Source organism: Aquarana catesbeiana, linkage group LG02 (assembly GCF_042186555.1).
Source record: "Aquarana catesbeiana isolate 2022-GZ linkage group LG02, ASM4218655v1, whole genome shotgun sequence".
Lineage (NCBI taxonomy): Eukaryota > Metazoa > Chordata > Amphibia > Anura > Ranidae > Aquarana > Aquarana catesbeiana.
In genome coordinates this window covers 44,984,115-44,996,540 of record NC_133325.1, presented here as the reverse complement: position 1 = coordinate 44,996,540, position 12,426 = coordinate 44,984,115, and the positions used below count along the sequence as shown (strand labels likewise).

Here is a 12,426-nt window from a genome sequence, read left to right as displayed (position 1 = left end):
ATAAAAACCACCCCAGTGTGAAAGGAGTCTTGCAGAAAAGGGTTTGCCAAATAAACTCTAATGACTCTGTTCAGAGAAAACATTGCACTGTTAGGGGCCATCTTGCTCACGCTGTAACAAACATCCAACATTTCTAAGAGCCCTTGCACACTGGGGCGGTTTGCAGGCGCTATTGCGCTAATAATAGCGCCTTCAAACCGCCCCGAAAGTGCCGCTGCTTTCATTCCAGTGTGCAAGCCCCGAGGGCTTGCACACTGGAGTGATGCGCTGGCAGGACGGTAAAAAAAGTCCTGCCAGCAGCATCTTCGGAGCGGTGAAGGAGCGGTGTGTATACCGCTCCTTTACCGCTCCTGCCCATTGAAATCAATGGGACGGCGCAGCTATACCGCCGGCAAAGCGTCTCTGCAGAGGCGCTTTGCGGTGGTATTTAACCCTTTCTCGGCCGCTAGCGGGGGGTAAAACCGCCCCGCTAGCGGCCGCATACCGACGGTAAAACGCCGCTAATAATAGCGGCGTTTTACCGCCGACGCCGCCCCCTGGCCCAGTGTGCAAGGGCTCTTAGGGAATAAGAGTAGGGTTGCCACTTTTTCTTCAAGCCAAACCCAAACACATTAGCAGTGCACAGCAATTTTTTTTTAAGTAGTACATTATTTTTATTTATTTTATTTTTATTTATTTATGGTACTTTATGGTACTTATATAGCGCCATCAATTTACGCAGAGCTTTACATATACATTGCACATTCACATCAGTCCACTCCCTACCCTCAAGGAGCTTACAATCTAAGGTCCCTAACTCACATTCATACATACTAGGGACAATTTAGACAGGATCCAATTAACCTACCAGCATGTCTTTGGAGTGTGGGAGGAAACCGGAGTACCCGGAGGAAACCCACACAGGCACAGGGAGAACATGCAAACTCCAGGCAGGTAGTGTCATGGTTGGGATTCAAACCAGCGACCCTTCTTACTGCTGGGCCAGGGGCCGACTGATAACTCATGGGGCCTCCGGGTAATTGAAGAGCATGGGTCCCCCAGGTTTAAAGATGGCTGTCCCATGGGAGCCAACATTAATGTGGCAGGCTGAAGCTTGGAGGCACCGAGCTCTGTGAAATGCAGAGTGGCAGGAGGCGTACAGAGGGGATGGTGGGGGTAGTATGTACAGGAGAGGAGTGCGGAGGGGATGGTGGGGGTAGTACGTACAGGAGAGGAGTGCGGAGGGGATGGTGGGGGTAGTATGTACAGGAGAGGAGTGCGGAGGGGATGGTGGGGGTAGTACGTACAGGAGAGGAGTGCGGAGGGGATGATGGGGGTAGTATGTACAGGAGAGGAGTGCGGAGGGGATGGTGGGGGTAGTATGTACAGGAAAGGAGTACGGAGGGGATGGCGGGGGTATTGAACTTGGCATGCTCTGAAACAAGTACGAGATGAAAGCTATTGGCTACTGGCTATTGAACTTCCGTTTTCTAGACCCGTCGTATGTGTTGTACGTCACCGCGTTCTGGACGGTCAGAATTTGGTGTGACCGTGTGTATGCAAGACAGCTTGAGCGTAATTCCGTCTGAACTCCGTCGGAAAAACCTTCAGAGTTTATTCTGTCGGGAAAACCGGTCGTGTGTACAGGGCATTAGAAGACTCTTTGGGATTCAAACCTTCCAGTAGTATGGGATTGCCTGCATCCCTCACCAAGCACTGTGGGTTCTTCCACTGACGCCTTTGTTATTACAAGACTTAGCAATGACATAGGGGTCGGAAAATGGAAAGGTGGGGAACTCAAGCTCAGATGCCAAAGAGTATTACAGCGGAGTCAGCTCTGGAATGAAGGTGGTGTGGGCTCCGGAGAGGTCACTATAAAACCTCTTCTGTTGGGAACTGGCATTGGGAACTTTTTAAAGACCTGAGAGGGTGGCGTTATCAAGTTACAACACACTAAAAAAAGCACTGACCCTTTTTTGCTACCACAATCCATATGTATTAATATTTGTGTGGTCTGATGCATTGAAGGGTTGGGTTTGCAGGCCCAGTGTACTGGTACAGCTTGTAATACCTGGTACAGACTGCTACGCTCCCCAGGGACTGGCACATGTGCTCCAAAACTGTTACTGTACTGGGAAAAAAAAATGGTACAGCTAGAGGGTCTGAATTTACACCCCTGCTTTGCACATGTCTACTCTCTTGACGACAGTTATCTCTTGCGTGAGCTCTTGGCGACTATATCAAGTAGGGGTTCCATCATGATTTGAAAGAAGTTCTGTACCTTCTTCCATCATACGAGCACCTGTCTTTTGAGAATAGCTGTGCTGGGTAAAGGGGGCCAGAGCAGGGTAAAGGGGTGCCTCGGATGTGATAGCGGCATAGGTGTGCGCAGCCTTTTGCGTTAGGGTTTGCACCCAAAAAGCTTGAACACACATGCATGCGTGTGTATGTACAGTATGTGTACTGACTACATTGTGCTCAGCCCAGCTTACCTTCTCCTGGTAGGACGAAGTCTGTCCCACACTGCAGGTTGTATTTACGCCTCCCTCTACCGCCCGCTCCAGGCGCCGGCACTCCCTGTTGGGTGGGGGGGGTACAGTGTTGTTCCCATTGGCTAAGAAGGCAGCAACTGTAGCCTATGAATTACCAATTTTGGAGGGGGGATTGGCGCTCCCTTGCCTCCAAACTTATAACGTGGCCTCGCAGTTGGCCCATGCACATTGGTGGTTCTACCCCGAGGAGAACAATGCAGCTACAGCATTGGAGGCAGCCATCCTCACTTCCTATGAATCTCTCCAGAATCTAGTACATCGCCTCTCCACTAGGGGACGAGAGGGTACGAAAGTTCTCTCTATGACCCTACGGAAACTCAAGCTTTCGAAGCTACTGTCATCCAGTAGACATACCACGTATTCACCTAATGCTCCACTATGGGGTAACCTGGGTCTACCAGAATTCTTCTGTTGAACAGACGGTGGGTTCTGGTTCAAGAGGGGGGTTAGATTGACCTCCCATTTATTTATAGTGAACATTTTTCGATCCTTTGCTGACTTTTGCAGGGATTTTGACCTTCCTCCTACGGCCTATTTCCAATATCTGCATATACGCCATACCACTGCGACACAATTTGGCCTTCAAAACATCGATAGTCAACCCTCCCTGCTCGAACGTATATTGACTGATCCGTCTCACACTAAACTCGTTTCCACGTACTACAAAACTCTTCTTCATACTACGACAACTAGGATTAGCACCACAGAAAATAAATGGCGCTCTGACATACCGGAGCTGACGGAGGATATTTATGAGGAAGTGCTCCTTCAGGTATCGTCTGTCGTCTCTTCCTGAGATAAAGTCATTCAAACTAAATTACTATACAGGTCCTACTTTACTCCTTGTTTACTCTATAGATTAAAGAGTCTACCCTCCGCAACATGTTTCCAACGTGGCATGGCTGATGGCACTTTTTTCCATTCAATGTGAGAGTGCCGGCCGATTAGGAAATTCTGGTCGGGGGTCACGGTCCTTATCAGCTCCCTCACTCAGTTGCCTAACATCTGTAATCCCTTGAGATGCCTGCTAGGATATATAGACGATGAAGGGATATCTAAGAATATAGAAACCTTTCTAAGAGTTATCCTGTTTTATGCAAAGAAAACAATAACTATGCATTTGGAAATCCCAATCCTCACCTACTGTAGCCTTTTGGCTCACTATAGTCAATCAAGCTATACCTCTATATAAATTGAGTATGTGTTATTGCCGCCACACCGTGCTGCACCCACTCACAGGCTGATCTCCTGCAGCCTCATTACAGCAACTTTCTGAGTACATGCACTCCAGGGATGGCCACATGGCATTTCTCAGGTCAGGTTTCCTGTTGGGGACAACGGTGGACCATGCCTGCGTAATGGGCATTGAAACGGCCACTAGACAATCCAATGGCGGGATCACCAGTTATTTTTTTAATATAAAAAATTAAAAACTACTTTTGCACATGGCGTGAACAAGCTCTAAAGCCTCATACACACGATCGGATTTTCTACGGACAAAGCGTAGGACTTTTGTTCGATGGGTGTTGGCCAGGAACTCGTCTTGCATACAAAACGGCAAAGAATTGTCGGCCAACAAACACGAAACTACAGTGGAACCTCGGATTGCGAGTAACGTGGTTAACGAGCGTTTTGCAATACGAGCACTGTATTTTTAAAAATCGTAACTTGGTATGCGAGTGTTGTCTTGCAAAACGATTCAGGCCAAAGTGGTGTGCAGTACTGAGGTGGGGGGGGGGGGCGCCGGAGCCGAGCAGAGTCGAACGTCACGTTCGGAAATGCACAGAAAGACCCGAGTACAGCACGGCTGACCTCGGCAAATCTCGGGTAGGAAGTCTTTTCGAGGTTTGCCGAGGTCCGCCGAAGGGTCCTTTTCGGCCATTTCCGAGGCTCTCCGGCGCCCCCCCCGCCTCTGCCCGCATGCGGTATTGCATCCCATTGAAGTCAATGCGGAACTAATTCTTTTCGTTTCCATTGACTTCAATGGGAAAACTCGCTTTGATGTGCAAGTACTTTGGATTACGAGCATACTCCTAGAACAGATTATGCTCGTAATCCGAGGTTCCACTGTACGTGTTTTTTTGCAGCTCTTTAGCGCCACCCTGTGGGCAACTTCTGCTAATGTTGTGTTATGGTGAGCATTGCTTCTGAGCATGCGTGTTTGTACTTTGGAGTTTTGTCTGATGGACTTGTGTACACACACGATTGGAAAATCCGGCAACACACAACTGTTGGCAGACAATTTTAAAGCACGCTATCCCACATTTGTCCGCGGAAAATCCGACAACAATTGTCCGACGGAGCGTACAAACGGTGGGATTTTCCGACAACAGCCTGTCATCACACAATTCCCGTTGGATAATCCGATCATGTGTACGAGGCTCAAGGCTGGAATTGCAACTATACATTTTCTGCCTGATGCATTTTTTTTTATTGAAATCAATGTAAGCTTATCAAAAAGCATGTCATGTGTGCATAAACATGTGTTGTTGCACATTTTCATCATGCATTGCAATGATGTGTTTATGCACATTGTCATACCTCCCAACTTTTTGAGATTGGAATGAGGGACACCTATCGGCAAAAATATGCAGGCATAGGACACACCCCCTCGCCACGCCCCCTTAAAGGAGAATTGTACAAAAAAAACAAGATTGGTTAAACCTACAAGTGCTTTTTTACCACTACTATTCCTTTATATTTGCTTTTAGAATTTACAAATGCAGCAATTTAGAAATCAGGTGAAAGGTTTAGCGCTGGGAAATATTTTATGAAAGATAAAAATTGCATTTTATATACAACTATATAGATCAGACCAAAATGAGGGACAAATGAGGAGCAATGAGGGACAGAGGGACATTATTCTAAATCAGGGACAGTCCCTCGAAATCAGGGACAGTTGGGTGCTATGGCATTGTGATGCATCAATGTAGGTGCGGCTGGGCTTATTGCCTGCGTTGAAATGCAATTGATTTCAATAGAAAAGACATCAAGCAGGAATGCCTAAACAAATCTGCAGGTACCTAATTTTTCTTTTAGATCTGGCTCATCAGATACATTTACCAGCAATGGTGTAGTGTGAGGGTCTGATTTTTAGAGCCAATTATTGAAGTAAAATCATTATTATGACAGGTTCTCTTTGAATGCAGAGCTGTAGTTGGGTCTCAGTGGTAGTCATCATCTCCATCTGGCATAGTGTGACCCCCCAGCATGTGACACGGCTTCTTCCCACAACCCTGTCCTGATTCATCACTTCCCCATCTGCTCTACTGAACATCAATTTTGAAAGTGAAGATGAAACAAATAACTTGCATGTTGGGCTGTTATTCATCTGCTGGTTTTGAGCATTAACCTCTTGCTTACCGGGCACTTAAACCCCCCCCTCCTGACCAGACCAATTTTTAGCTTTCAGCGCTGTCGCACTTTGAATGACAATTGCGCGGTCATGCTGCGCTGTACTCAAATGACATTTTTTATCATTTTTTTTCACACAAATGGAGCTTTCTTTTGGTGGTATTTAATCACCACTTGGGTTTTTCTTTTTTGCTAAACAAACAAAAAAAAGACAAAAATTTTTGAAAAAAAAAAAAAAACATGTTTAATAGTTTGTTATAAAATTTTGCAAACGGGTAATTTTTCTCCTTCATTGATATTCGCTGATGAGGCTGCACTGATGGGCACAGATAAATTGACACTGATAGGCACAGATAAGACGTAACTGATGGGCACTTATAAGAAGGCACTGGGTGGCACTGGTGGGTGGCACTGGTAGGCACTGATAGGTGGCACTGATGGGCACTTGTAGGTGGCACTGATGGGCACTGATAGGTGGCACTGGTAGGTGATATTGATAGGCAGCACTGGTGATGACACACTGTGGGCACTGATGGGTGGCACTGTGGGCACTGATAGGTGGCGCTGGTGGGCACTGGTAGGTGAGGCTAGTGGACACAGAAGCCTCTCCACGATCGGGACCGATGTCCCTCTCGCAGCCACCGGCGATTGGCTTTTTTTTTTCTCCTCACGCTATCAGCGTGAGGAGAAAAAATAGCCGATTACCGGCTCTGTTTAGGTCACATGATCAGCTGTCATTGGCTGACAGCTGATCACGTGGTAAGGAGTCGGGATCGACCCGTTACTCAGATCTGTGATCAGGCGAGTCTCATAGACTCGCTGATCACAGAGCGCGCCGCGCACGCCCTGCAGGGGGCACGCAGGCCGCTCAAGCACGGGAGGACGTCCATGGATGGCCTCCCGGCAAATTAAGACTGGCTGAATTTTTTTGCACCTCTCTGCAGTGTTGTGGTGTTTTCTCCGCACATGGTGTGAATGAGCTTTGGTCTCTGTAGGGATAAGCATGGCAAGCTATCACTCCTGCCAAGTCAGTGCCCAGTAAACCACGGCTTGGGCATCCCGTGCCCCAAATCTGCACGTAACAAAAGAATGCAGATCCTTGCGACAATATGACCATATTTCTACAATGTCATTGACCTAATATGGTCATGTCGCCAAAGCAAGCTGTCACTTCTGCCAAATCAGTGCCCAATAAGCCATGGCCAGGGAAACCTGTGCCCCACAGCTGTTCCCTAACAAAGGGCCGAGATGCTTGTGATTCAGTGTGGTGTGGTGGATGCTTGTAGTTGGGGTGCAGTGTGGTGTGGTGGATGCTTGTAGTTGGGGTGCAGTGTGGTGTGGTGGATGCTTGTAGTTGGGGTGCAGTGTGGTGTGGTGGATGCTTGTAGTTGGGGTGCAGTGTGGTGTGGTGAATGCTTGTAGTTGGGGTGCAGTGTGGTGTGGTGGCAATAACAAACACAGTCCAAGTGCGATGTAAGAACTTGGATTGAAGTAATGCTGAGACGGTTCACAATAAATTCGGTGGGAAGACAGCCCAAATGGGAACACTCATGGGTCCCAACAGCGTGAAGAGAGCAGGTGTTATCAGAACTGATAGTGCCGGTTAGGAGTGGCAGAATGTGGCCTGGCCGTCTCGTACCCAAGCAGGAAGATGCCCAGAGAAGTTGCAAACCCTACGCTTTCCCTCCTCATGTGGAACCCTTCCTTGCCGCCGGTTCTGCCCCTAACAAACGGGGTACCTGCCCCTACTCCAGGGCCCAGAGAAGGGGTGGGCAGAAGGGGCGGCTGCCCTGGGCACTGTGGTATCATGTGAGGTGGGGGACCACGAGGAGATTGGGAGGAGGTAATTTTTGTTGGGAGGGGGAATTTTGAGGGTGGCAGAGAGTAAGAATTTTTCTAGGAGGGGAAATCCGGGGTGTATGCTAGAAGTGGTGATTTGGGGGAGATTAGTGTTGGGAGGGGGAAGAGGATTTGTGTTAGGAGGGGGGATTTTAGAGGTTTGTGCTAGAAGTGGTGATATGGTAGAGGGGGGAGGGAATTTTTGCTAGGAGGGTAAATTTTTTGGGGGGGAATTTGTGCTAGTAGGGATGATTGGGGGTATTTGTGTTAGAAGGGGGAAATTTGAGGGGGAGGATTTGTGCTGGGAGGGGGGATTGGGGGGAGAATTTGTGCTGGGAGGGGGGTTTGGAGTGGGGGGAGAGGATTTGTGCTAGGGGGCAAGGGGTGGGCAGGAGGGGAGGCTGCCCTGGGTGCAATGGTTTATTGTAGGGATGTGGGGGGCCCTGATTCTAACATTAGGGGGAAGGGGGTGGTGCAGTTTGGCATCTTTGCCCTGGGCACCGAATGGCCTTGTCCTGGCACTGCCCTACTCTACCCACTTGCAAATGCTCGCCAAGCCTGGGAGCCAGGGTCTTAGGGCTCATGTACACTGCAGCTTATAAACTTGAGTTTAGGAGCTTTTGGCATTTTATTTGCCAAGGCACTTAAACTCAACTCCTTAAAAGCCATGTGTCAATGTACACATAGGCTTTTACAAGCGTTTAGAAGCTGCTACGGTTGGGGGAGGTTCAATCAGGATAGGAATGTTTTGACCGCCTGCTGCAAAATCACAGTAAAATCACTGCGCGATTTTGCAGAGGCCTCCAGTCAACCTAGTCTGTGTGTACATGAGCCCTTAAATAGACTCTGCCTGACCCAAGATGGCTGCTAGAGTCACATGGGGCGGCAGCATCCAATCAGATAGCCTTCTCCAGTAACCCAGGAAACCATAGAGGAACCACGTTCTTCTTGAATTCCTCTCCAACTGCAATGCTGCTGCGGACGAGTGCCACCTACAGTAGAGAAAGTAGACTGCAGCTGCCTACATGCCAGGGTAGCCAGGTACATGTGGGGAATTTACTGACGGAGCACATTTTTTACTAACAACCTGAAAAAAAAATGACAGAACTCCTATTAAAAATGAAGACAATCGATATTTAAACAAGCACGATATGGAAATACTGACAATAGTCAGAACAAGTAATTTGCCTGGTTTACTCTTACAAAAGTCAACAGAGCAGGACACATTATCAGTCCCTGATATTTACGGACAGTTGTAAAGGTCACTGATTTTTGCAAACTGTCAGTAAATTTGCTGACGGTTGGCAACCCTGCGATATGCTCATGACTTCATTAACTTTCATTGGCCATATTTGGACAATGTCATTGACCTAAATGGCAATCTGGAAATTTTAGGTCAATGATGTCACAAGCCTCCCTTGCTTCTTTGTTCTATGTGGCTGCGAAGCCCGGAACGCCCTGATTGGGTATGGATTTGGTGGGAGTGACAGCTTGCTTCTGGGTTCAGTGCAAGTTTATGTTCGGATCAAACCCATGTTCATCCCTGATTCTGGTGACCAGTGGCGGCTGGTGGTTTTTTTTGTTTGAGGGGGGCGGCAGACAACCACCCCCCACCCCCCCCGCACGCGCTGTCTGCCGGTCTACCGGCACTTACCCCATCGGCGTCAGGGATCGCCGAGCACATCGGGGGATCGGCCGGCACACAGTGGCGGGGATCGGTGGGCACATTGGGCAGGGGATCAGGTTGCGGCGCGGTCATCTGTCAGCGTCTCCTGTGTCCTCTTCTGAGATCACAGCGGTTACTGTCGTGCGCCTCCTCCCCTCCTCCTAGGCGTCCAATAGGATCGCCTGTCCCTTCAGCCAACCGGGTGATGGGTATCAGACCCGCTTCCCGATCGGCCAGGAGGAGAATCAGTGTTGCAACAGCGAGTATTCATTCGCTGTTGCAACACAACTAGTTGCATACCTCCCAACATTTTGAAATGGGAATGAGGGACACCTACTAGCAAACGTATGTGGGCATAGGACACGCCCCCTGCCACGCCCCTTAAAGGGGACATAACCAAAAAAAAAAAAAGTTAATTAAACCCACAAGTGCTTTTTTTTTACCACTGATATTCCTTTATATTGGCTTTTAAAATTGACAAATGCAGCAATTTAGAATTTGGATGAAAAGTTTAGCACCGGGAAACACTTTTTGAAAGATAAAAAGTGTATTTTATATACAACTATATAGATCAGACCAAAATGAGGGACAAATGAGGAGGAAAGAGGGACAGAGGGACATTGCTCCAAATCAGGGACAGTCCCTCGAAATCAGGGACAGTTGGGAGCTATGTGTGTGCAACTAACCACAGTACACATTCAAAAGATCGGGGAAGAAAATTGCTACAGTAATGCCCCATACACGCGATGAGATTATTGGATGAATGATCGTCTGTTTTTTATTGCATGCTGATCTCAGATCGAATCTGATGAGTTTACTAAAGTCACGAAAATTCCCGCACGACAGAAATAAAATTCGGAAGTGATGTCATGTGTTGTAATGCATTTGTATTGCATTTTCGAAACGATAGCTGTACTGATTAAAACGAAAATCGTACGATCTGGCATCGTACGAAAATTTTTTTCCTGCATGTCCGATAGAATACTCTTGGATGAACTGTCCTGATCAGCTCTCGAAAGCTCTGTACTAACGATCCGATTATCGTACGATCGCTTCGAAAGTGGTATTTTCCGTACGATTTTCTGATCGCGTGTACAGGGCATTTACCCAGGATGCAATTGATTTCAAACATTTTCCCACTATCTGACATCACTTGCATGATCAAGCGCCTAAAAAAAATCACCCATGACCTCTACCAACTAAAAAGCAAGATTTTCCAAAGCGAGCAAACGATCTATTGCGATTTTAGTCGCCCAACCACAAATTTCCCGAGAATCTCCTGTTGAGAACATTTTAAAGTGATAGCAGATTTTTTTTAAAGATGATTGTGGTTGCATTAAGTGCAATTGATGTTAAAGAGATTCGCTTGAGCGGGACTAAAGAAATAATCAAAACGCAACAAAAAAACCTAACATTGATGAAGTCTATTGAGCAACACTGTAAGGGCTGAGCCTTTGTGTCAGTCTGTCAGCGAACAGGTTAAAAAAAAAAGGGAAGCGACAGAGTCTCCTCCCCACTCAAGTCCCTCCCCTCTATAGTTTCTACCCAGGCAGGGAATCCCCAGACTGTCACATAACAGACATGGCATCTCCAGCAGGATCATGGTGGCTTGTCCTCATCTGGACCTACCTGGGGGTCTCCCTTGTGTGCTCTGATCCCACCTATGAAACACGTTACTTTGACCAAAAGGTAGGTGACCGCTCTGCAAACATCTATGAGTCCATAAGGGATGGACAGGGGAGAACATTGATCACATCCATGTCAACACTTTAAATTTGGCAAAGTGCTTATTTCAAGAGGCTACGACCCTCAGAAGGGTTAACGTGACGTCTCAGGTGATCACGAGTCTCTTGCGTCTTCTGGATTTCGCAAGATTTTTTTTGCAGGACATAATATTTCTTCCTTTGTCTCTGCTGACATTTCATTCTCTTTTTTTCTGTGGCTTATTTCCTGATAGTCAGCAGATGATTGGCCTCAGCTGACTCTGATTGGGTGCCGTCCTTTCTAGTTCTAGTTTCTAGTCTAGTTGTTGTACAGGTGACACCTTCTCTACGGAGAGTCGGGGATTTATTTTTTTCCTAGAAGAGCCTTTTTTAACATGGAGTAACCCTCGAAGTAATGTTTCAGTCTCGGGGAGCCTCTGCTAATAATTCTATCTATAGTTCACCATACATTCGTGCGGAGTTTCTCAACCGGGGTTCCATGGTACCCTGGTCTTCTCCAGAGGTTGCTAGGGGGTCCTTGAGCAATGAGCAGTTTTTGCCTCTCAGATAAGGTCACCTTTTGGGGGAATAAATAAATAAATAAATGCACATATTTTTGCGGGGGGGGGGGAATATATATATATATATATATATATATATATATATATATATATATATATTTATTTTTTCTCCTTCAAGGAGCCTGGAAAGCATTGCAGCCGTCCTCAGATTCCTGTAAACGCGCACTATATTACCAAAAGTATTGGGACGCCTGCCTTTACAGCCACATGAACTTTTAATGGCGTCTTAGTCCGTAGGGTTCGATATTGAGTTGGCCCACCATTTGCAGCTGTAACGACTTCAACTCTTCTGGGAAGGCTGTCCACAAGGTTTAGGAGTGTGTCTATGGGAATGTTTGACCGTTCTTCCAGAAGCCCATTTAGGAGGTCAGGCACTGATGTTGGATGAGAAGGCCTGGCTGGCAGTCTCCGCTCCTAATTCATTCCAAAGGTGTTCTATCAGGTTGAGGTCAGGACTCTGTGCAGGCCAGTCAAGTTCCTCCACCCCAAACTCGCTCATCCATGTCTTTATGGACCTTGCTTTGTACACTGGTCCAAATCATTTGGTGGGGGGAGGGGGGGATTATGATGTGGGGTTGTTTTTCAGGGGTTGGGCTTGACCCCTTAGTTCCAGTGAAGGGAACTCTTAAGGCGTCAGCATACCAAGACATTTTGGACAATTTCATGCTCCCAACTTTGTGGGAACAGTTTGGGGATGGCCCCTACCTGTTCCAACATGACTGCACACCAGTGCACAAAGCAAGGTCCTGACC

The 12,426-nt window shown here is 47.4% G+C and overlaps 1 protein-coding gene across 1 annotated transcript in view; it reads left to right on the top strand.

The window, feature by feature from the left end:
- The first annotated feature begins 10,908 nt into the window (after positions 1–10,908).
- The window catches only part of PRCP (prolylcarboxypeptidase), a 74,715-nt gene continuing 73,197 nt past the window's right edge, over positions 10,909–12,426 (top strand). Inside the window, exon 1 of the mRNA XM_073612822.1 lies at positions 10,909–11,079. Coding sequence (XP_073468923.1) covers positions 10,972–11,079 — 108 coding nt within the window. The 5' untranslated portion in view covers positions 10,909–10,971. The remainder of the gene's footprint in view (positions 11,080–12,426) is intronic.